We start from the raw sequence: 22,500 nt of genomic DNA, 5'->3' as shown, positions 1-22,500 counted from the left end.
AGAGACCACTACAAAAACCACAATGAAGCAATAAGCAGAGTTGTAAAGTCCAGTCCTACTGCATACACCCACAGAACATTCCCACACCTGAGGCTCACAGAACACTGCAGAAGAGAGGGGCTGAAAGACTGTAAGGGCCAGTGGATCCGGAAGTTTGCCGTGAGACTGTGTCTCCTAGTCATAACAGAAGCTACACCCATAAAGTCTCACCAACGTGACTCCCCAAGCATGAGCTGAACAAGGACAGCACCAACGAGGAAAGACCACAATGCCTCATCCCTACACAAAGCACTCGGGCAACCGAGGACAGCTGAGAGCAGGAGAGGTGCTCTTCCCAGGAAAGAGCTCACCAACGGGTTGCCCAATGCCAAACAGACAGCTCTGAAATGTGCACATGGGTAACTTTATATGGACTCTAATCTCTTATTATGCATAGCAGTGCACCTGTACATACATGTATTTATATGCACAGGGCTGTAAGTCTGAAGGAGAGTGAACAAGGGCGCATGGGCGAACTTGGAAAAGGGAAAGGAAAAATATAATCTAATTATAATCTCAAAAAATAAAAAGAATACATGGGCAGCATAAAAAAGTAACAAAATTAATTTTAAGAACTAAAACTTTTAAATAAATAAAGGTGCTGGAACTGTAGCTCAGCAGTCAGAGGACTTTCCTAAAGTGCCGGAGACCCAGGGTCTGATTCCTAGTACTGTGTACGCCAGGCAGGGTAGTGCTCAACCAGCAATCCCAACACCCACAAGTGAAGGTCGAGGGCTCACAAGGTGTAAACCGCATTTACCATCGGGTGCATGGGATCTGTAGGCATCCTGGGACATAGGAGACCCTGTTCTAAGAAGAATGCCAGACCAGTTATAACTCACCTACTTGAGATCTGCTTCCACGTTATTCTCTGAGTCTATGAACACACGATACTAAAAGGACTTCCTTGATATGCAGGTATCAACCAGGATGCCATTCAATGTGTAGCATGAACCAGAGATTACGCGGTTTTTCAATATCAGAACTTCATAATTTAGGGGCCTGGAGGCTGGAAAGATGGCGCTGTGGGTAAAAGTGCTCACTGAACAAGCCTGACTATCTGACCTCACAAGCCACAGGGAAGGAAGTGAGCCAAGTCCCAAGCCAGCCTCTGGCTCTGCATGCAGATGCCCACACTTCCCCTGCACAGCATGCACACATCAGTAATAACAGCAATTACAAAAATAAAAGAACTGTAGTACTTTTGCAAATAATTATCCATTGTGAGGCTCAAAACCAAGAATTGCAATGAGTAAAACAGACAGAAATTGTTTCCTTGTTTACACAAAGCAACCTAAATTCTAGAAGCTACCTTGATTAAAAGTTTAAGAAATTATTTATATCGGGAAACAGACAGTGGAAACAGGGAGTAGAGGAAGAAAACTCATTATCCCTGTGTGTGTAACAAATCAAAGTGCCAAACCTCTCCCCCAAAGGAAAGAGCCTGATACGGAAACACTGTGGAGTCCCTGTCCAAGAACCCGGGAGGGAAAAGTGTATGGCAAACCTATTAGCCAGCAAAACACAGCAATCTCTATTTTAAATGTTATGAACATAGATTTAGAATTGTCTCTCTGTGGACTCTGTTTTATAAACCACAGTCAAGCAAGGATTTCTTAAAATATATCCTAGAAGAATAAAATTATCTCAGTTCTTCAGCATACAGCTTCTGCAAACCTATTCTAGAAACAATATTTGCAAAAAACAATATAAGGGGCCTGGGAATGTAGCTCATGCCAAAACATTTGCTTACTATGTACAAGACCCATACTTCCACTTCCCAATATTCCAAAAAAAGACATATATAAATATTATTACATTTTTATTATATATACAATTATATTAAATATATAAAAATTATATATGGATATCCATAATTATGCTGAAATGTTAAAATTCAAAATGTCTTCATATAAAGTATTTCAATACATGCACCCAAACTGTCAATTTTGGTGCTACAATTGAGTCAAATACATATTAACCCACAAAATAACCATAGCTAAGTTGGGGAGACGGCTAATGGGGAATGCGTCTGCTGGAAGACTGAGGAGCTCAGTTCAGATCCCCACATAAAAAGCCACAAGGCCTGGAGTGAGGCTCGGGGACCCGAGCCTAGCTGGCCAGCCAGTCTAGCTGAAAAGGGGAGAGACTCTCTCAAAAAAAAAATAAATAAATAAATAAAAGGAGTAGAGAAGACACCTGATGTAACCTCAAAATGGGCTGAACTCCTTGAAGAACAATAGCTGCAGGGGAATGAGAGATAGCTCAATGCTACAAGTACTTCCTGCTCTTACAGGGGACCCAAATTCAGGTCCCAGAAGCAATGCTCACAGTTTCTGCAACCCCAGTTTCAGGGAACCTGGTACTGGCTTTTGGCCTCTCTAAGGGTACCTGCATGTATGTGATACATATATATACACTGAGGACCACATATGTACACATAAAATAAAAATAAAGCAAAATCTTAAAAAACATAGTCACCCTAGTAACAAGTGCTAGATACTCGAAATTGCCTTCTTTTTAACAGCCCCTATGGAATGTGTTCAGATTCCACTCAGTGAGTGCACCTGTGACGTAATGCATACCAACTCAGTGCCCACTCAGTGAGTGCACCTGTGACGTAATGCATACCAACTCAGTGCCCACTCAGTGAGTGCACCTGTGACGTAATGCATACCAACTCAGTGCCCACTCAGTGAGTGCACCTGTGATGTAATGCAGAACTCAGTGCCCACTCAGTGAGTGCACCTGTGATGTAATGCAGAACTCAGTGCCCACTCAGTGAGTGCACCTGTGATGTAATGCAGAACTCAGTGCCCACTCAGTGAGTGCACCTGTGATGTAATGCAGAACTCAGTGCCCATCCATCCAGGAAACATGAATCTTTGCAGATACCAAGGATCTCCCAAGGATGTGGAAATTATATTACTGAGACACTCAAGAGAACCCGACATAAACTCTAACAGAACTTCCAAGCAAGTAGGAGAATGTTCAGAGCCACGGAGACACTGTCGGACTGAGATTTGTACATTTAACTACTCAGAGTTTACTAGGCAGCCATCATGCCAGGTGCAGAGGAGCATTTCCCATGGTTAACATGGTCATTCCAACGCAGAAGCTCTGCTGTGCTTGTTAGGGATTAAAAAAAGAAATATCTCCTTACAATCACACCTCATTTATGCCCTGGGTGAATTACTCGGGATGATAAACTCAAGCAGTTTTAACCATGGGTTTTTGAGGTCGAGGGTTAAGTTTACATGTTGGAGAATCCAATCAGCCATGTTTGAAGGTGAGGCCACAAACCAGGCTACACCCTGCCACTCTGCAAACATCTGCAGCTGATCAGTAACTGAGCACAGTCTACCATCCACTTAAAAACGACTCACAGCATACCACTCTCTCTTCCATAGCATCTCTTGCTCTTTCGTTTATTATTCTGGTAAAGGCCATTTGGTCTAATATCATACCTCAAAATGATGATCAATCAACTCAAAATATTCTTGAAGGGGCACACATCCAGAAAAAGAACACGAAAAGTCTTTGGTTCCCTGTTTTTCAAAATGTTCCTGAAGGCGGAGGATGAGTTCATTGGTTATGAGCCAGAGATCTTCAAACTGTTCGCTCTGAATGCGGTACCGTTCTAAGAGAAGAAAATAATGAAGGAAACATGCTCATTAACACACGATTACCACCTGAAACTAGGTGAGCCCTCAAGCAGCCTTGACCTGAATGGCTACTAAAGGATAAAGACCCCTCTTTGTAATGGTGCTCTGATCTCTGCTGCCTTGAGGCTGTTTTCTGCATCAGCTACGTGAGTACTTCAGATGTCCTTCCAGGGGAGATGGTCAGGGACAGGTTCACGCAGCCCTTCTCATGGTGTGCCTAATAGTAAACAGAATTAAACAACCCAACTGTGGCACAACACAGTGGTTGAGCCCTACAATGCCGCCCTTTCAGTCCACCAGCTGGTTGAAAACACAGATGAGACCTATTGTATTGATAATGAAGCACTCTATGACATCTGCTTCAGAACCCAAAAGCTGAGCACACCCACTTATGGTGACCTGAACCATCTAGTGTCCTCCGCCTGAGTGGGGTAACCACTTGCTTGCGATTCCCTGGCCAGCTAAATGATGACCTGCAGAAAATGGCTATAAACACGGTGGGTACCCTTCCCTCGCCTGCACTTCTTCATGCCTGGCTTTGCCCCCTTGACCAGCCAGGGAAGCTAGCAGTACCGTGCCCTGACAGTTCCTGAGCTCATCCAGCAGATGTTTGATGCCAAGAACTGATGGCTGCCTGAGATCCATGGGCGCCACTTGACTGTGGGTACTGTGTCAGGGGCCGCATGTCTATGAATGCGGTGGACGAACAGATGCTTAACGTCCAAAACAAGAACAGCAGCTACTTTGTTGAGTGGATCTGCAACAATGTGAAGACAGCTGTCTGTGACATTCCACCTCGGGGCCTAAAAATGTCCGCCACCTTCATTGGAAACGGCACCACTATTCAGGAGCTGTTCAAACACATCTCAAGAGCAGTTCACAGCCATGTTCCCATGCAAGGCGTTCCTACACCGGTACACAGGTGAGGGCATGGATGAGATGGAGTTCACTGAGGCTGAGAGCAACACGAATGACCTGGTGTCCAAGTACCAGCAGTACCAGGACGCTACAGCTGAGGAAGAGGGAGAGTTTGAGGAGGAGGCTGAGGAGTCCCTTGGAAAGTCTCAGAAGTTACAAATTCCATTTAATTCACCATCAATTATTTATATTATCTACAATATTGTAAACAGAGAAATATTAGAAGCATTGGCAAAGCCTTTCTGCTTACAAGATGTAAAGACAAAATGGCAGATACACATGGTGAAGTGTGTCTTAGGATTTTCCATGGTACCGTGAAAAACCTGTATCTCACAAGTTCACCCTTGGGTTTTGGACTTTTATTAGCAAACTCAGAGAGAGAGATTCTCTTATACCCCCTAGTGATCTTTTTCTACTAGATATGTTTATTCCTTACTTTCTTCTTCTTGAGACACAATATCATGATCAAAAGAAAGTTAGGAAAGAAGGGCTTCAGTTTAGCACACAGTGTTGGTGGAATGGAGACCATTAATAGTGGAGAACGTATGGTATGGTGGCAGGCAGATACAGCAAAGAAGCTGACTGATCACATTTTTATCCACATAAGAAGAAGTGGAGTGGGAAGGAGTAGGAAGGGAGAGAAAGGGAGGGGAAGGGGAGGGGAGGGGGAGAGGGAGGGGGAGAGGGAGAAAACAAACAGAAAGCAGAGCAAGGCTATCCACAGTGACATACTTCCTCCAGTAATGCTCCACCTCCTAAAGGTTCCATAATCTCCCAGGACAGCAACACCAACTGTGGGTCAAGTATTTGAACAAATACAGGAGCCGGGGGGCGGGGGGTGGCATTTCTCATTTAAACCACCACAGTGGGAGTAACCAATGCTGTGTATGCCTCCACAGTTCATGGAAAAATGGCTGCTGCACTCAACTGTGGCCAGAGTGTCTGCTCTGCAGCTGGGCACCACGCCCACTATCTTCAAGAATGTCTTCTTCAGGCAGCATGGCCATCCTGCCACTGCCTCTTTCAGCTTCTGTGATGCTACTGCCTACTTCAGATTGGTTTCTCAAGTCCTCCGAAGGGCTTCTTCAGAAAGGCTGGCCACTAGCATCCTAGCTCCCATCTCTCCTGCACCTGAACAGAAATAGTCCTTGCCACTCAACTGGCAGCTCCTGGGCTTAGGGCATCTACACTCTCAAGAGCCCAGAATGTTTTTGCAATTCTCCATGGTCATGAGAAGACTGTTAGAGAAGGACTTCCCACTCAAGGTGAACTAAGCTAAATCAGAGCCTTCATAGCTGCCAACTTCTGAGACTTCTGCTCTAAGGTCCTTGTTTCTTTCCATGTGCATCGATCTCTTCATAAAGCATACGAAGTATACTTGACAGGCTGGAGATGTAGTTCAGTTCATAAAGTGCTTGCCATGAGTTCAATCCCCAGAAGTGCATAAAACAGAAGCAGTGGCTCAAAACTGGAATTTTAAAAATTAAATAGGACCAGTGAAATGGTTCAGAGGGTAGAACTCTCGCACACAAGCATGGTGATCTGAGTTTGACTCCTAGATCCCACAAAGTGACCACAGAGAACCAATTCCCAATAGTAGTTCCCTGATCTTAACACCAATCAGCACACATGTGTGTAGTCACAAGTGCACACATACATAACACAAGGAAATGGCTGAATTAATGATAAATGATAAAGTAAGATAAAGGACCTGCAGCCAATTTTTAAAAGGGACAAACCAGATGAATGAAACCATCTTTATAAAGTGAAGTAACACAAGACCACCCTTAGAGTCTCAGTAAGTTCCACATGAACCACAGGAACGACAACAAAGACACTACTGACGCCTAACACTTCCCTATCTCCTACAATGGACTAGCAAGTTAATACAGCTCTTTAAGGGACTATTTCAGGGGATTCAGGCAACATCTGCCTATCTTATTGTTCTCTTATAGATTTAAATTTTTATTGCCTTTTTATAGATTATTAATAGTTTTCAATAGTCATTCAAATAATAAGCCTGAGTTAAAGCTAACTACTGCCCTGAATACAGAGTGTACATTCCTAAGCACTATGCACAAAAGTCTTGATCCTCAAGGTGGAGAGAATGGCATGTTCGTCAGAGCAGAAAAAGTCACCCATGTGCTAGATCAAGAGAAGATGAAGGAGAGAACCCCTAGATAGATCAACACTTAAAGCCAGGGTCCACCTCTACACAGAGATCCTTATAACTGAGGCTCAAACCTAGGGCCTTATGCACACACCAGAAAGTGCATTAAGCTATATCTCCACTTATTTGTTTACTTTTTATTTTTGAGATGGAGTCTTAGTAGGTATCCTAGCCGACCTCAAACAAACTCTGTAGCTCATGCTAGCCCTAACCTCCTGATCCTCCTAAGAACCTGGGATTATAGATCTGAGCCACGAAGGCCAAGCTCATACACAGAGATCCAGGAGGCTTGGCAAAAAGTTTCAGTGATAAGCTGGGTATGGTAGTGCATGCTATGAACACAGCACTCAGAAAGCTGAAGAGGGTATTCAAAGCTAGCCTGGGCTACGGAGTGAGCTCTGGATAAGCTTGCATTGCATAATGAGACCCTATCTCAAAGCAAAACAGGACATTTAGACAGTATCATAAAGGCAGAGGCTTCGAGATGAAGGGAAGTTGGGTTCTGATGTGTGTCTCCCCTTTTATCTGCTGAATTACAAAAGCTCCCAAGCAGAAAATGAATTGGAAAGAATCAAGAAAGAACTTACAGTTGAGACACTATGACTGGGTGAGACAGCTGTGCTTTACGGAACAATTAAGTGCACCGTGAGAGGGAAGCCGCTGCTTCTCATGGCTCACTCCCTGAATCAAGGCAGGACCAATCCATCACCACTGCAGATAAATAATGTACTCAGAGGGGAAGGCAGATCAGCCATAACATAAGGTCCGTAGAGAAGGAGGCACGGTTGGACTTACACAGACAGACGCCATCTTTAGGCCACTAGATGTCAAAGCAAGGAACGTTAAATGTGCACAGAGATGCTGTGTAGAGTAAAGGGAATGAAAAGCCCAAACGTGAGCAAAATGCCATGCGCTTAGTAGGGACTTTATTGATACTGTCACCAAATAACAGAGATGTAGCCTCAAGCACTCAAACATGCATTATATGCATCTTTATAGTTACTTCTTCCTGTTAATGTTATCTGCATACACGAGGGACAAAAACAAACCTTTCTGCAACAAAAACATAGACCTTGGGTGCAGCAAGAGAAATGGTGTTCTTTTTATTTTTTATTTATTTGGTTTTTGGTGTGGTTTTTTTTTTTTCGAGACAGGGTTTCTCTGTGTAGTCCTGACTGTCCTGGAACTCACTCTGTAGACCAGGCTGGCCTCGAACTCAGAAATTCACCTGCCTTTGCCTCTCAAGTGCTGGGATTAAAGGTGTACGCCACCACGCCCAGCGATAAATGGTATTCTTAAACTGGCTTTTTTTCTCAAATTAGCAAAAGTCGACAAGGAACTGAGTCAAAGGCCCACAGGCCCAGGTTTGGCTATGGCCGTTTCCTAAGTGTCCCGACTCCAAGTGCGTGATGACTCACACAAAGACAGGCCACACTGTGTATGTCGTGGAGAAGAGGGGTGCAGCTTCCTGTTTATAACTGAGGAGGAATGAGCGAGAGTTTTTAAAATATACCCTTAAAGTTCTAACAACCAAGGGAGTTGCTAGGGCAAGCATTCCACTTGCTTATCTCCTTTCGTTAGTATTCTGTAGCAGCACTCAGTGGAAACAACCACTTCAGCTTCCCAATAAAATAAATCCGGACAATGAGACCCCCGTCAATCGCCACCCCGACTCTACCAACAGTGGAGAGAATGGTGTGCTTAATTAAGCTGACCACAGAATGCCACACCAGACTCTATCATGCCAGATCATCTGAACTTCATCAATACAGATGTATTTTATATTAAATCAGAGGCAATGCATGCATTTAACTATATTATTTGTAAAACTTTTAAGAGAAAAGAGCACAAAGTTGGGAGAAATAATATAAATGATCTCAGCAGATGCAAGTATAAAATTGAAAATGTATAAGCTCTTCCATAGCAACAGAAACTGTGGAGCTGCATCTACATCCACTGTTGAAAATGTGTTTTGAAAGCTAGATTTATATTATAAAAAAATTGACCCCATAGTGAAGAAATTGCTAAATATTAACTAATGAATTACTATCCCACGATGCTCACTTGGTATAAGGCAGCTATCAGATGAATTCAGATCCAACCATTAAAATCCTTAACTGCCCCTAAAGTGGCCTTGCTAAAGGACTGTCACGGAACCCCTACTGCCTGGTCCAGGCACTCAGGAAAATTCACTATATCTAAACCCCTTACCTATCTGCCAATATTTGAAGATATCTTTCCTTCTTCCTACACTGACCGTTACCTAATTCTCACATTTATTCCTCAAGGTCTTTACAAAACCTCAAATAGAACTATTCTGTGTGCCAGCACATCAACGTCTGATTGCTGGTTCTCCTTGCCCTTTTGCCTCTCCTATTGTCATCCATGGCTTCTGCAAGGGGTGTTCAAGCCTCATGTCTAACAAGTCCCTGGATGAGAGACATCTACTCTGCAAAGACAGGCTGAAGCGAGATGCACACCCCCGTGCTTCAATGTACTTTAATTAGCAAGTTTAAAGATCACATGTGCTTTCTTCTGCAAAGCAAAAGGGACAGCGTCAAGTTTGACTCATCTTTGCATTCATGTCTATGGTTCTTCTATCATGCCCAAAAGCACGCTAATGACAGAGGGGGAGCTTGGGACCTGAGTCTTCTCCATCTGTTCCCCTCTGGCATGTTAAAATCATGGGAAAGCCCAGTGTGGTTTGGTCATCATTTCTATTTCTATTGTTGGCTTAAATCTACACAAACAAATGTGTCTGTGGTTACCATTCCCTGCTCCTCGCCAGCCTAGCAGAACGCAGACGCCCAAGCTGAGAAATGACTCCCTTCCATTTTGGAGGGAATGTTTTACTGTCCACTACCAACTGACGCTGCTCAGTTTTGTTAGTTATCTGGGTGGTCGGTAGGTTGGATGTGGTTGGCAGGTTTTTGTTTTTTTATTTGTTTTGGCACAAGGTTTTGCTGAGTGGCATAATGTGGCCATAAACTCATGTAACTCCTGGTGACACCTCTTGAGTGACTGAGATTATAGGCATGTGCCACCACATCTGGAAAATGAGAGATGCTAATGAGGAGTTTATCATCCTAGCTCGCTTTTCCTTTTATGATCCGTATGGTATATCCTTGGTGCACAGTGCTCTAAGTTCACAAAGATACATCTACATGAGGGTCTCTCTCACTTGAGGCCTTTTTAGTTCCCTTGAACTTGGCACTTCATTTTTGTCTTCACTGACCATCTCTGTAGTTTAACTGTCCATTTCTCGAAACTACACCTTGCCTTTACAGACCTCGCATGAGAGGAAACTGCAGTCTAAGGCTAGGGAGATGGACTGGCAGTAAATGTGCTCACAACACAAGCAAGAGAATCAGAGTTGAAATCCTCACAACCCAAGTAAACCACAAGTAGGTGTGGCAGCCCAAGGCAGAGCCGGGCTCCTCAAGCAAGCTGACTAGCAAGGCTAGTGGTGCGGGTGAGATCCTGGTGAGACAGAGAGACTCTGCCTCAAAGAAATGGTGGGGGGGGGCACCTTGAGCTCCCACACACACATGTATATGCGCATGCATATATGAAATTCATGTATAACAGCACACAGTGTATGAAAAAAGGAAAAGTATGCAGTCTTTTTAACCTTTGCATGAGCCCTGAGCCTGAGCCCTGAGTCTGTCTCGCCAACTCACTCCTCCCACCACAGCCTTCCCCAGCCTATGGCACTAAGCTCCTTTTCTCTCTCATCACATATCAGCTTGCTGTGATCTTTCCATCTCTGATTATCAGCTTGGATCTGACAGGCCCACCCTACCACCACTCTCAAGAATGGATTTTATCTGAAATTCTCCATTGTAAAATCCAATAGCTGCTTTAAGCACTGTTTCCTCCAGAATTAGATTTTTGTTCTGAAGACACCAGTGCCATGCCATGTTTATCCTCAAGGTAGATGACATCAAACCTGTGGGACCCTCCGGTCAAAGAGTGCTTGTCCTTGTGCGATCCTTCCTGCTACAAGGAGCTGGGGTGCAGCTCCGTGGTGAAGCAAGGACTTGGCCTGTACAAGGCCCTGCACTCAACCTTCAGGGAAAACAAAGAAAAGTGTATACCATATAGCACACATGATTATCAAGCAGACTTCTAAAGGAAATGAATGAAAGGAATCTACAGAAAATTCTAGCAAGAGCTGAAGACAATTCCATATGGCATATGGATCATGTACCAAGAAAAAAAATACTGTGTCCCTTCCACATGTTGGAAATCTGGCAATCCAGATTCCTTCATATCAATTACTCTTCTGTGCCTTTTATAAACATGAAAATGCCCAACAAGAGTCAGGTACAAGGGGACCAATACACTGAGGGTGCAGAGAGGAGCAGCAATGTCTCCCTCAACGCCCAAAACCTGAGTCCCACACTCATCATCATCACAGAGGCACCCCCAGGACAGGAACCCACATCACTAAAGTCAAAGAACCACCCCAGAAATAGAGCGGCTGCCCCCAGGACTCAGTTCACGCATTCCTAGCTTGCTTGTTGAAAGCGTCTGTGTTCTGTCTGCCCACAATGGGGCCGTGCAGCATGAGCACACCATACATGTGAGAAAGGTGGTTACATATCTGGGTGATGTGCATGGAACAGGAAGGAGACAGAGTGCTCAGAGAGCCACTTCGTCAGAAGAAAACAACTACAAATGCAAATGGATATCAATATGCCCACAGACACAAAAGTATCTGCTGTTTAAATGGCTTCCTCTGAAGATTAACTAAAAGCACCACCAACTGGTAGTGGAGCAATAGCTCAGACATTAAGATCACCTGCTGCTCTTCCAAGGACACAAGTTCAGTTCCCTATACCCACATAGAAGCTCAAACCAATCTGTAACTTCAGACCCAGGGATAGAACCTCTTCTGGCCTCTGTGGTACCAGGCATGACGATGGTAGACACACACACACACACACACACACACACACACGTATATGTATATACACATAATAAGTATGTATATATACATACTTTTTTATATGTTTGCCTACATATAAAATATATGTAGGCAAACACTGATATAAATATAAGTAAAAAGTTAATCATAAAAATAATCAAGCACCATTAATCCAAATCAGAAAGACACTCAAAATTTCCAAAAAAAAAAGATTGGTGACAAATTTTTAGTTTAACCAGGGAATAAATTAAATAAGAAAATGCAGCAAAATGATTCCAACATCCAAAAGAAGAGTAAAGCTAAGCACAGCCCGACGATCACATGTACCTGTGTTTAGCACTGTGGCCAGTGCACCAAGAAATCTTGGGCATTTAGACTTTATCTTAGGCATATCCATGTGATGCCAAGATAATGGCTGTAGTCATGACTCATCACAGAGACTGATGAAGTAGGAAACTGGGTTTTACTTTGTGTGCTTTGCTCTAGAATGCCTACTAGCATTCTCATTTATTTCATCAGTTAGCAAGCAACATATCCTAGAAGTGCCTGTGATCTTAGCCAAGTTCAAGAGCAGGAAATATGCTGCTGCTAACAACTTTTGGTTTCCAAGATATCTTCGTGTCATTCATTCTGTCACTGCAAGGCAGGACAGCCTGACTGCAGGTGCAGACAGTGCCTAGTGCTAAAATCATAGGATAGTGTTTACACTCTGCACTGCTGGAGATCAAACCCAAGGCAAGCACCCTACCATTAACTGAATCACATCCTTACCTATACGCACACACACACACACTTTATCCTAAAGAAATGCTTAATGTTATCATGTTTATTTCTATGAAAGTATATACATAAGATAGTGGATTTAATATCTTTAGTATGATAAATACAAAATAAGAAAGTTTTTTTTAAAGATTTATTTATTTATTACATGTAAGTACACTGTAGCTGTCTTCAGACACACCAGAAGAGGGCATCAGATCTCATTACGGGTGGTTGTGAGCTACCATGTGGTTGCTGGGATTTAAACTCTGGCCCTTCGGAAGAGCAGTCGGGTACTCTTGCCCACTGAGCCATCTCACCAGCCCCAAATAAGAAAGTTTTAAACCAACTAGTTTCAACTTCTTTTCTTCTATGACACTAAGTTAATGATGCATATTTAAATTGGAATTCAAGTCTGGCTATATACTTATTGCATTTCTATTTGATATTAGTCTCAGCCAAAAAAAAAAAAAAAAAAAAATTCACTCATTTCATGTTCCTTTCTGCTGATGTCTGTCCTGGCTACTTTCTTTGTTTGCTTGCTTGCTTTGTCAAGTTAACACAAGTTAACACAGTTACCTGGGAAGAGGAACCCCAACTGAGAAAATGTCTTTATCCAGATGTCAGTAGGCAAGTCTAAGGGCATTTTCTTCACTAATGATTAACAGGGGAGGGCCTAGCCCATGAGGGACAGTGCCACCCTCGTCAGGTGGCCCAGATCACAGAAGCCATCTAGCTGATCCAGTCACAAGGAGCAGCTCAGTAAGCAGCACCCCCCACCCCCAGAGTGTGCTCTGAGCACTGTAAACTCTTTCCTTTCTCAATTACTTTTGGTCATAACATTTTTAGCACAATAATAGAAACCCTAACTAAGAAAATGTCAAACAGGGATGTAAAGATAAGTATAGATATACATATCGCTGATAGATACATAGATAGATGATAGATTAATTAGATGATAGATAGATAGATAGATAGATAGATAAACAGACAGACAGACAGACAGACAGATGGGTTTTTTTTTTAAATAAGTTGTCCAAAGTAAAATATATCTGAACTCCAAACATGAGGGAGCCTGAGGCAGGAGACTCACAAGCTCAAACACAGGATAAATTACATATGGAGAACCCTGTCTCAAAAAACATTAAAAATAAACATATACATATACATACCAAAAAGAAAGTTAATTCTAGTTTTTAAGACTTCTTGAAAACTAGATCACTGTATATGCATCTTAAAGCCATTTTAAAATTCCTCTCATCCCTAAAACCAAAGCTACATGTCTCTAACACAATTTAGTTTCTCACCTCTCACACCCTATATGGGTGACTCTTGTCTGTCACATCTGGCTAAATATCACCTTCATCCTTTGCAATGTCCTTGGTGTGACACAGTGCCCTAAGCTGAACTTTCCAGCAACAATGATGGCACGGATTTACTTACGGGATGTTCTAGAAGCAAGAAGAGTCACTCGAGCGCCTCCTAGGAGACGGAAGCCAATTACATTCACTTGGTCGTCATCTGATGGGTTGGCAAAGTCTGCAAGGAAGGGGAAAGGAATCACCTACAGGATCGAAAAGTCAGCAGTGCTTTAAATAGAAAGCTTAGCTGGGGTGTTTCACATTGCTAACATTCAAATGCACATATAACCTGTATTAGCTCATCTCTACAGCAGCTTCTAAATGCTCAAATCCCTGCCTCATAGCACCACTCTGGAATGACTTCATTTGCTTTTTCATAGCTGAGTCCAGGTGTGCAGCTGAACAGTCGCAGGATGAATTCAGGGGGAAACATCACTCCATAAGGCAAACGAAGGACCTGGGATTTGCAGAGAGCTAGGAAAATGCTACATCCGATGTCAGAAGACTATCACTGCCCATGGTGGTACATGCAATAATCCCATGATCAGAGCAGGAAGAACTCTGCTGTGAGGCCAGCCCCGGCTACGGAGAGACTCTGTCCCCAAGAAGACAGGGAAGAGACTGAGATCAGCAGAAGCCACAGACAAAAGTACAAGAGTGTCACAATAGATGACATCTATTGTGTTTATATTCATGCCAAAACTAAAACAAAACAAAACTGAATGGTCCCTATTGAAGGGTCCCAGACTGACTACATTCACTCTATACTAAATATAGACACTTCCCTTATTATAAAGGTATACTACATTACAACACCCCATTATAAATTTGAAAAATCATTAAGTCCACGCACACCTCATACATTTGCCCTTTAAACATAATGAGTTAGCCTCACTTGCAGCTGACCGTGCTCAGAGTGTTACAGTCACTGGGTGAAGACAGTCAACTTTATACTCTATCTCAATGGCTGTTAAGGTAGTCTTAACCTATAACCTACCAACTCCACTTTCATATCTTTATCCAAGAAATGGTCATAAGTTTTAGGTTTTTCAAAGGCATTTTCACAAGAATACAATATAAACATCTAAAAATAGAATATGAGTCAGATTATTTCATGGTGTCCATCTATAATAAAATACCATGTAATAAATAAAGTCATGAACGAAAATATCCATGGTCCACAAACATGTTCCTAGACAATATGAAAGAAAATCTATAGGGGAAGGGCAAATGCTTACAAATATTACCTTAGCTGCATTAGGGGAAAGGAAAAATAGACATGAATTTCTGGACAGGAGAATTATCATCAGCAGGTTCCTTTTTTAAACTTCCAATCTATTTATGATAAAAGCTAAAATCATTTCACATAAGCCCTACATTTCTTCATAAACAATCAGGGAGAGGTCTGAAGCTATTTCTTTGACATGAAGCTCATTAATCTGTCCCTTTAGGTAGAATATGTAGATTTGAAAGAGCCATTGTGTCTAATGTCAACATAAAAGAGCCTTTATTCCCTGATGTTGATGTGAAATCTACTTTAAGCAACTGCATGATTCCATGAAAATGGATATAATGGATAATGAACATGATTCGTGTTTATTAAATTTAAAATAAAAAATGCATAGTATATGTATACAATCTTGGGAAAAATAGTTTTTAATTTGTCACTGAGTGTTGTTTCTAAAGCAGTAAGATGCTGACAGGGTTGTCATTCTTACAATGTCAACAAAACAGGCTCCAAAACAGTAGAAAAGAGAGAGCCCACAAAGCTTTGTAAATATGTAGTTGATGCCATATCTTACCAAGATAAACTCTGGGTCAGGACCTTTGTTTGTATTCAGTCTCTAGTTGAACTCAGTTTATATCAATAAAAGTCAGCTGCTTGGATCTAGTACTTAAACATTATCAATAGCACCAACAAATTTGTTATTGTTCAACATATAATTTCCAACTATGTATCCCTGGAAGTTTGTGCAACCCAAGGAAATAATCAGTTCATGCAAGGTGCTGCAAAGCAAGTGACCATTATACATTTTTACATCCAACTTTGTTACAAAAAAAATGAAGAGAGGAAGAGAATGGAGGGAGAAAGGAAGAAAATAACAGGGAGGAAACCACAAAAAATTACTATGTGCATACAAGCTCAACTCAAAATTCAGATTGAATGATTGTTTAAAAAAAACACTTCATTTCAGAGATTTTGTTTTCCATAGTAACAAATAAATAAAGGTTTAAAACGCCTGTCTGCTGGCTGGGAGTGAGTCACACCTTTAATCCCAGCACTCAGGAGGCCGAGGCAAGTGAATCCGAGTTTTGAATTCACGAGGCCAGCCTACTCTACAGAGTGAGTTCCAGGAGAGCCAGAGCTACACAGTGAGACCCTGTCTCAAAATAAGAACCAAAATAAACCAGCCCTACTCGTAATGAATAACAAACCGAAAGCATCTGTATAATAACACAAAGGAATGACTTACTACAAATTAATCAGATTTTGTGGAAAAGTCTGGATTCTAAGTCCTACTCCTCAAACACAAGAGGGAGGATACACTTCATAGTGAACAGGCTAATTTTTAATAAAGTGCTTTAAAAAGCTATTCAACTAAGATTTTTTTATTTTGATTCCACGTCATTACTAAGAAACAGATATAGCAGAAGAGGAGGTGGGACGATGGTGGGAGCCTGAGATGATGGGAGTGTCCAAGGAAGCAGTGTCTTCCGGCACCACAGGCTTGGTGTGCACATGAACCCAGAGACTGTGGGAGCGTGTACATGGCCAGCACAAGCTCAAGCCAGATGGGGTCCCAGCACTGACGGAGAGGCAGACATGAGCTTCCCACCCAACCAAGAAACTATCTGTGTCTTGTAACTGCTGGCAATGGCCGCGCCCAGTACTTGATGAACACAAAGCTGACTCTGGGGTTCGGACTCCTTTAGGTTCTTGGGGGGGGGGGCGTGGGTTCTGTGCTTTTGTAGATTTTGCAGGGGGAAGAAAGTAAGACCATCCGGTTGCATGGGTGGAGAATTGGGAGGGATCAGGAAGAAGGTGGGAGGAGGGGAAATCATGATCAAAATATACTGTTTGAAGAATGTTCTAATAAGAAAGATGAAAGGAGGGGGTAGGTATATTCCAAATCTAGAGTACAGCACTGTTTATCTAAGCAAAGTTGCAGTTCTTCTACTAGGGCTTTATGCTTTAAGCTACTCAAGGAAATAGCTATGGAAGGTCTCAGCCCCACCAATCACCCCAACCTTCCCTATGGCCCTCAAAGCCTGGACAGCAATGCCCACTACAGAACCGTCCTGAGGAACAGCCATCCATGAGACAGCCCTCAGAGGCGACAGCAACGATAAACAATATTCTTAGAATGGGATGCAGCCAAAGGTCTACAGCAGAGGTTCTGAACCTGTGGATAGAGACCCCTTTCTGGGGGAGGGGGTTAAATGACCCTTCAACGGAGGTCGCCTGAGACCATTGGAAAACACAGACATTTACAGTAGAATTCATAATTGTAACAAAATTACAGTCATGAAGTCGCAACACAAACAACTTTATGGTTGGGGTTTCCAGAACATGAGAACTCTAGTAAAGGGTTGCAGCATTAATAAGGCTGAGAAACACTGTGTATATTAACACTGAAAAACAAATATTTACATTTCAAGCCAAAACTTCCAGCCCAGCCAGACATCCTCACTGCACAGGTACTGACAATCCCCTATTGCCTGCCCCTGGGGGACTCCACATGGAACCCCCATTTCTGAGCTCACAGGCAGATTGCTTCCAAAGTCCTACCTGGGAAGAGACCAAGCAGACTGACAGGAGATTTGTTGGTGTCAATAGTTAGTTTGTGACTTGCAGTTTTTGAAGGCTGACCAGGTAGGCAAATTAGTTTCAGAGGAAGTCTAAATTTACATTGGACAACCCGAGGAATACCTGAAATTAAAAAAAAAAAAATGTAGATCTGAGTTTGACAAATAACGTGCAGTCCAAGCAGACGCTCCAGCAAGCTTGCCACCTGCCTCTGCTCCCCTTAAGTCAAGTAACTCATGTGCACTGCCAGAACGAAAAAGATGGGGGAAGGGAAACAGAGAGGGGAAGGGGGATGGGAAAGGGAGGAGAGAGAGGGAGGAAATGCAACTAAATAAAGAGAAATAACAAAACATTCTACTGAGCAAGACAACCGAGAAAGACAGTCAGCACATTCTCTCCCACTTGTGGCCCCCAGCCCTGAACCCTTCCATGTCAGTGCACAGCGTGCAGTGACTGCAAATACAAGGAAAGTGGAAAGGCCACGAAGAATCCAGGGGAGCTGAGTCCCTAGAAGACGCAACACAGTGGCTATAAAGGGAGAAATGGGAAAAACAGATAAGGAAGGATTACCTGGGGGGGGGGGGGACAGGGAGAGGAAAGGAATTTAAATAACACTAAGGATGCTTGAAAAAGCCATAGAAAATTACGCCATTTTGTGTTCAATTAAAATTACATATAATATATAGATGTATGTGTATGCATAAATACTTTTAATTGAAGTTTTACTGACTGTGGAAACAAATGCTCACTACAAAACAAATTATCAACAATCCAAGTGCCTGGCATGGGAAACTTTCTTTCTAGTCATTGGTCACAATGGCCCTAGACCCACCCCAATGAGTTCATTTGTGGTATAATGCCCATTGAGTTTAACAATAAATTTTATCCTGGAAATTCATCTTTCCCTTTCATTTAACTTACCATCAGGATTTCGATCTATCCATTAGAAGCAATGCAAAAGAGAGGGTGGAGAGAGAAGGAACACAAACTAATTATCAATGGCAAAGCCCCAATACAAGTTTGATACACATCTGTTTGAAATACATTGTAAACTTTCAAGAAGTCCACACTTTCCTCTGAGAAAACAAAGCCTTCTTTGAAGAGCAACCCCCAAGTAAATACAACTCAACAGTGTGTTTATTTACACCTCTGTTCTCAAAACTCTACGAGAATGACTCCAGTGGAAATATGCTTTAGAAACAATTCAGTGTGCGACTGACATGAAGAGCGTCAGTGAAAGCCGAGTGCAATTGGAAAGCACAATGAGAGGATCTCGAGATCGTGCCCAGGCAATAGCTGGAGACGACACCACTCTAGAATATGTTTATTTGGGTGTTCAGGCTTGTCTTTTGCTCTTATCTTACATACTTTTCGTGTTGGTTTATAAATAACTTTGAACCAAATAGTGTCTAGACCTCTGCTTTACCAATAACTTAGGACATTTTAAATTCTATACATAAGAAAGTAAATGTGACAATAAGCCACAGAGACACTGGCTGGTAACACAGGATTAAAATGCATCAGCCATCTCTGTAACTGACCAATACAGTAACTGTTACTCAGATGTTAGGATAAAGGATCGAGAGGCAGCAGGCAAACAGGGCTCACTTATGCTGCTCAGGACTCAAAAAAATCACAATCAAAGCCTCAGTGGGCTTCTCAGAAATCTTCAAAATGTCTCTCACCCTCAGCCTGTTATCAAGTTCTCACTTTTCATGAGATCAAACCTGTCCAAACATAAAGGTAATTGATCATATAGCCCTGATCTAAAAATCTGAATAACAGATAAAGTGATCAATTCTGGGTAAAATAAGATATTGAGACCGTTTAAGTCTAAGTAATTCACAAAGTAGATAAAACTAGAGTTTTAAAAGATATTCCTAAGTTACAAAATTATATCAGAGCATCAGTAATTGCCAACCAAGGAAATAAATAGAGAGATGGAGGAAGCCAAGTTGGCAAACACTGAGTATAAAATCAAGAAGACTTTCTTCTTTGTTTTTTGAACTATACAACTTTTTAATAAGCTTTAAAAGAAACCTGTCCAAAATGTTTTCTAAACACAAATACAAAGTCGCTGCAATGACTGACTAGCAGTGTTGCCACCTTGGAACGCCATTACTACATTCTGATACTGAAGCACCTCTCAAAGTGTTACCCACTGACTTTATATTCTAACAAAGAACTGACATCAAACTGTTCCTGTGAAATAATTCCCACGCAGGAAAGGAAAAGCTTATCATAACAAAATCTAAGTTCAGAGTTATAACAAGCTAGTCCCTCCTAGCCTAGAGACAACCTAAATGCCTTCTTAGTACAATCTTATGATATCTAATATTTTCCATGCTAATTTTAAAAATAAAAATTTTAAATCTAAAAATGACTGACTTGAACTCCAGATGAAAAGTTACAAATCTGCTCTTAAACACTCTAACATGGAAGCCAGGGAGTTTTGTTCAGTAGTATAACAACTAGCTAAGACTGAATAGTGATTTAAAGTTATAGTAACCTATGTTTTCTCACTAATTCATACTAGGTTTTTGAGTTTAAATAAATGAAGTCTGATATAGAGAAATACACCATACTTGCTATTAAGTGAAGGGAGAGGACCTTACACACAGAAACCAGGTGAGGGCCTTTGCCAGCACCGCAGCTCCTGAGAGTAACTGCAGCAGTAACTCTCAGTAGAAAAGAACAGCCTTAAACACACAGTCTTGTAACTTGCAGCTGCGATAGTTTAAATGTGGTTTATAAAGTTGCAAATCAGCATGTTTACCTGTCGGTCTGGAGTAAGAAACAACAGCATTTCCTTCTAACTCAGATGGTGTGTAGTTTCTCTTCAGGTACACAGAAAACGATACTGTACTCCTCATATCTGGAACTGCAGGGAATATGAAGGTCATAGCCTTACACAGGGGAACAATTAGCAACAGTAACTAACTTGGTGCAGCTTTTACTCTATGTCCGGTACTTCAATAAGCACTTGGAACAGCCTCTCTCAGAATCATCACAGGGACCTTGGAAGGTGGGCAGAGAGCATTATCGCCTCCATTGTTTAACTTTGAAGCAACCAGACTACAGAGGTAAGAACCAAGGTTACAACACTATTGTAGGCCAGAAAACGACTCTGCACAGAAAATGGGGGTAGGGGGGTGGGGGGGGTGGGGGGGGCAACGCAAAGGCACCACAAAGTCTGTGGCGGCTACAGCTAAGTCTGAGTGGGATCAGATATGGATGGCACACCAACACATCATGGAGACTGACTAGTCTGCTGCCCTGGGTTGGAGCATGGGCTTCCAGCCTCTACACAGAGCCACTGGAGTTTAACTAGGACAATTCTTCAGAATAATTTAGAAAGATTAACAGAGATTAATGAGAAGGCTCAGAGGATAAAGGCACTTGCTGCCAAGCCCAAAACCTGAGTTCTAACTCCAGGACATACATGGTAGAAAGAATGAACTCAGTCTTACAAGTTGCCCTCTGATCTCCAAACTATGGCAAGTACATACCCATGTGTATACTTATGTGTACGCACAAAACCACAAAATAAATGTTAAAAATTAAAATAAACACATGCAAAAGAAAACTTAAAATTTTATTTATTTATTTAGTTAGTTAGTTTTTTGAGACAGGGTTTCTCTGTATAGCCCTGGCTGTCCTGGAACATATTCTGTAGACCAGGCTGGCCTCGAACTCAGAAATCCGCCTGCCTCTGCCTCCCGAGTGCTGGGATTAAAGGCGTGTGCCACCACTGCCCAGCTAAAAATAATTTTTTTTTTAAATTGTAAAGAAAGTTAAATTGGAAATATTGTTTAAAATAGAAAAGAAGCCAGATATAGAGAGATATAGAGACCTTGAATCCCAGCAATCTGAAAGTTCAAGGCCAGCCTGATCTACATAGTTCTAAGACAGTCAAGGCTATGCAGAGAGAACCCTGCATAAAAGGGGGGGGGAGGAAGGAAGGAAGGAAGGAAGGGAGGGAGGGAGGAAGGGAGGGAGGGGGAAAGGAAGGAAAGGGAAGGAGAAGGGAAGGAAAGGGAAAGGAAATTTTTAAAAGTTAACCAAGACATCATGTTAACTGAACTAATAGCAACTAATAAATGTGTTTCAAGTGGGATTCTATACAAAGAACCTTTAATCATTGCCATTTTATGACATGTTTACTATTTTCTATGCTACTATATTCTTCATATAGTTTCATTTTCTAATTAAACTCTGAAAACAATACTGTCATTTAGATGTATTATTATGTTTATCTGTTAAACTAGCTCCTCAAATAGTTCATCCAAATCAGGCATCGAGAAGTGCAGGAGACAGAACTCAGCCAACCCAAGCCAGTGATCTATCTTCAAATGTTACTGGCCACTAGGGAAGCACCATTGAAGAAAGACTTCCAGGGCTGTGCACGTAACTCAGGCGGTACAGTCCTCACCTAGTACACACGAAACTTCATTCCCTAGAAACTCAAACACAGAGAGAGAGAGAGAGAGAGAGAGAGAGACAGAGAGAGAGAGACAGAGACAGAGACACAGAGACAGAGAGACAGAGACAGAGAGAGACTTCCAAATTATAGCATTCGAATACAATAGATACAGCTAGTTAAGGAATATACTTGGAAATTCATAATCCAAAAATTATTCATCAAATAACCCTACTTAGTACATGGAGGAGAAATATCAGTGGAACAATGCCAGTGATTTCCCAGGAAGATGTCAGGACTTCTCTTTAGAAAAGTAACACAGCAGCCGGGCGGTGGTGGCGCACACCTTTAATCCCAGCACTCGGGAGGCAGAGGCAGGTGGATTTCTGAGTTCGAGGCCAGCCTGGTCTACAAAGTGAGTTCCAGGACA

General features: G+C 42.1%; 1 protein-coding gene and 1 pseudogene across 8 annotated transcripts in view; one reads left to right on the top strand and one right to left on the bottom strand.

The window, feature by feature from the left end:
- Bbs9 (Bardet-Biedl syndrome 9) overlaps positions 1–22,500 on the bottom strand; it is a 406,692-nt gene that overhangs the window by 195,733 nt on the left and 188,459 nt on the right. For 5 of the 8 annotated variants that reach the window (XM_029481549.1, XM_029481548.1, XM_029481551.1 and 2 more), the window contains 5 exons: positions 20,427–20,531; positions 18,572–18,586; positions 17,633–17,773; positions 13,925–14,020; positions 3,507–3,679 (listed from right to left, as the gene is read on the bottom strand). In XM_029481549.1, coding sequence (XP_029337409.1) covers positions 3,507–3,679; positions 13,925–14,020; positions 17,633–17,773; positions 18,572–18,586; positions 20,427–20,531 — 530 coding nt within the window. The remainder of the gene's footprint in view (positions 1–3,506; positions 3,680–13,924; positions 14,021–17,632; positions 17,774–18,571; positions 18,587–20,426; positions 20,532–22,500) is intronic. The other 3 variants (XM_021173327.2, XM_021173326.2, XM_021173325.2) reach the window with 1 other exon arrangement.
- LOC110301374 lies at positions 3,957–5,277 on the top strand (annotated as a pseudogene).

The sequence above is a fragment of the Mus caroli genome, chromosome 9, assembly GCF_900094665.2.
Source record: "Mus caroli chromosome 9, CAROLI_EIJ_v1.1, whole genome shotgun sequence".
Classification (NCBI taxonomy): Eukaryota; Metazoa; Chordata; class Mammalia; order Rodentia; family Muridae; genus Mus; species Mus caroli.
This window is presented reverse-complemented; position numbering and strand designations above follow the sequence as displayed.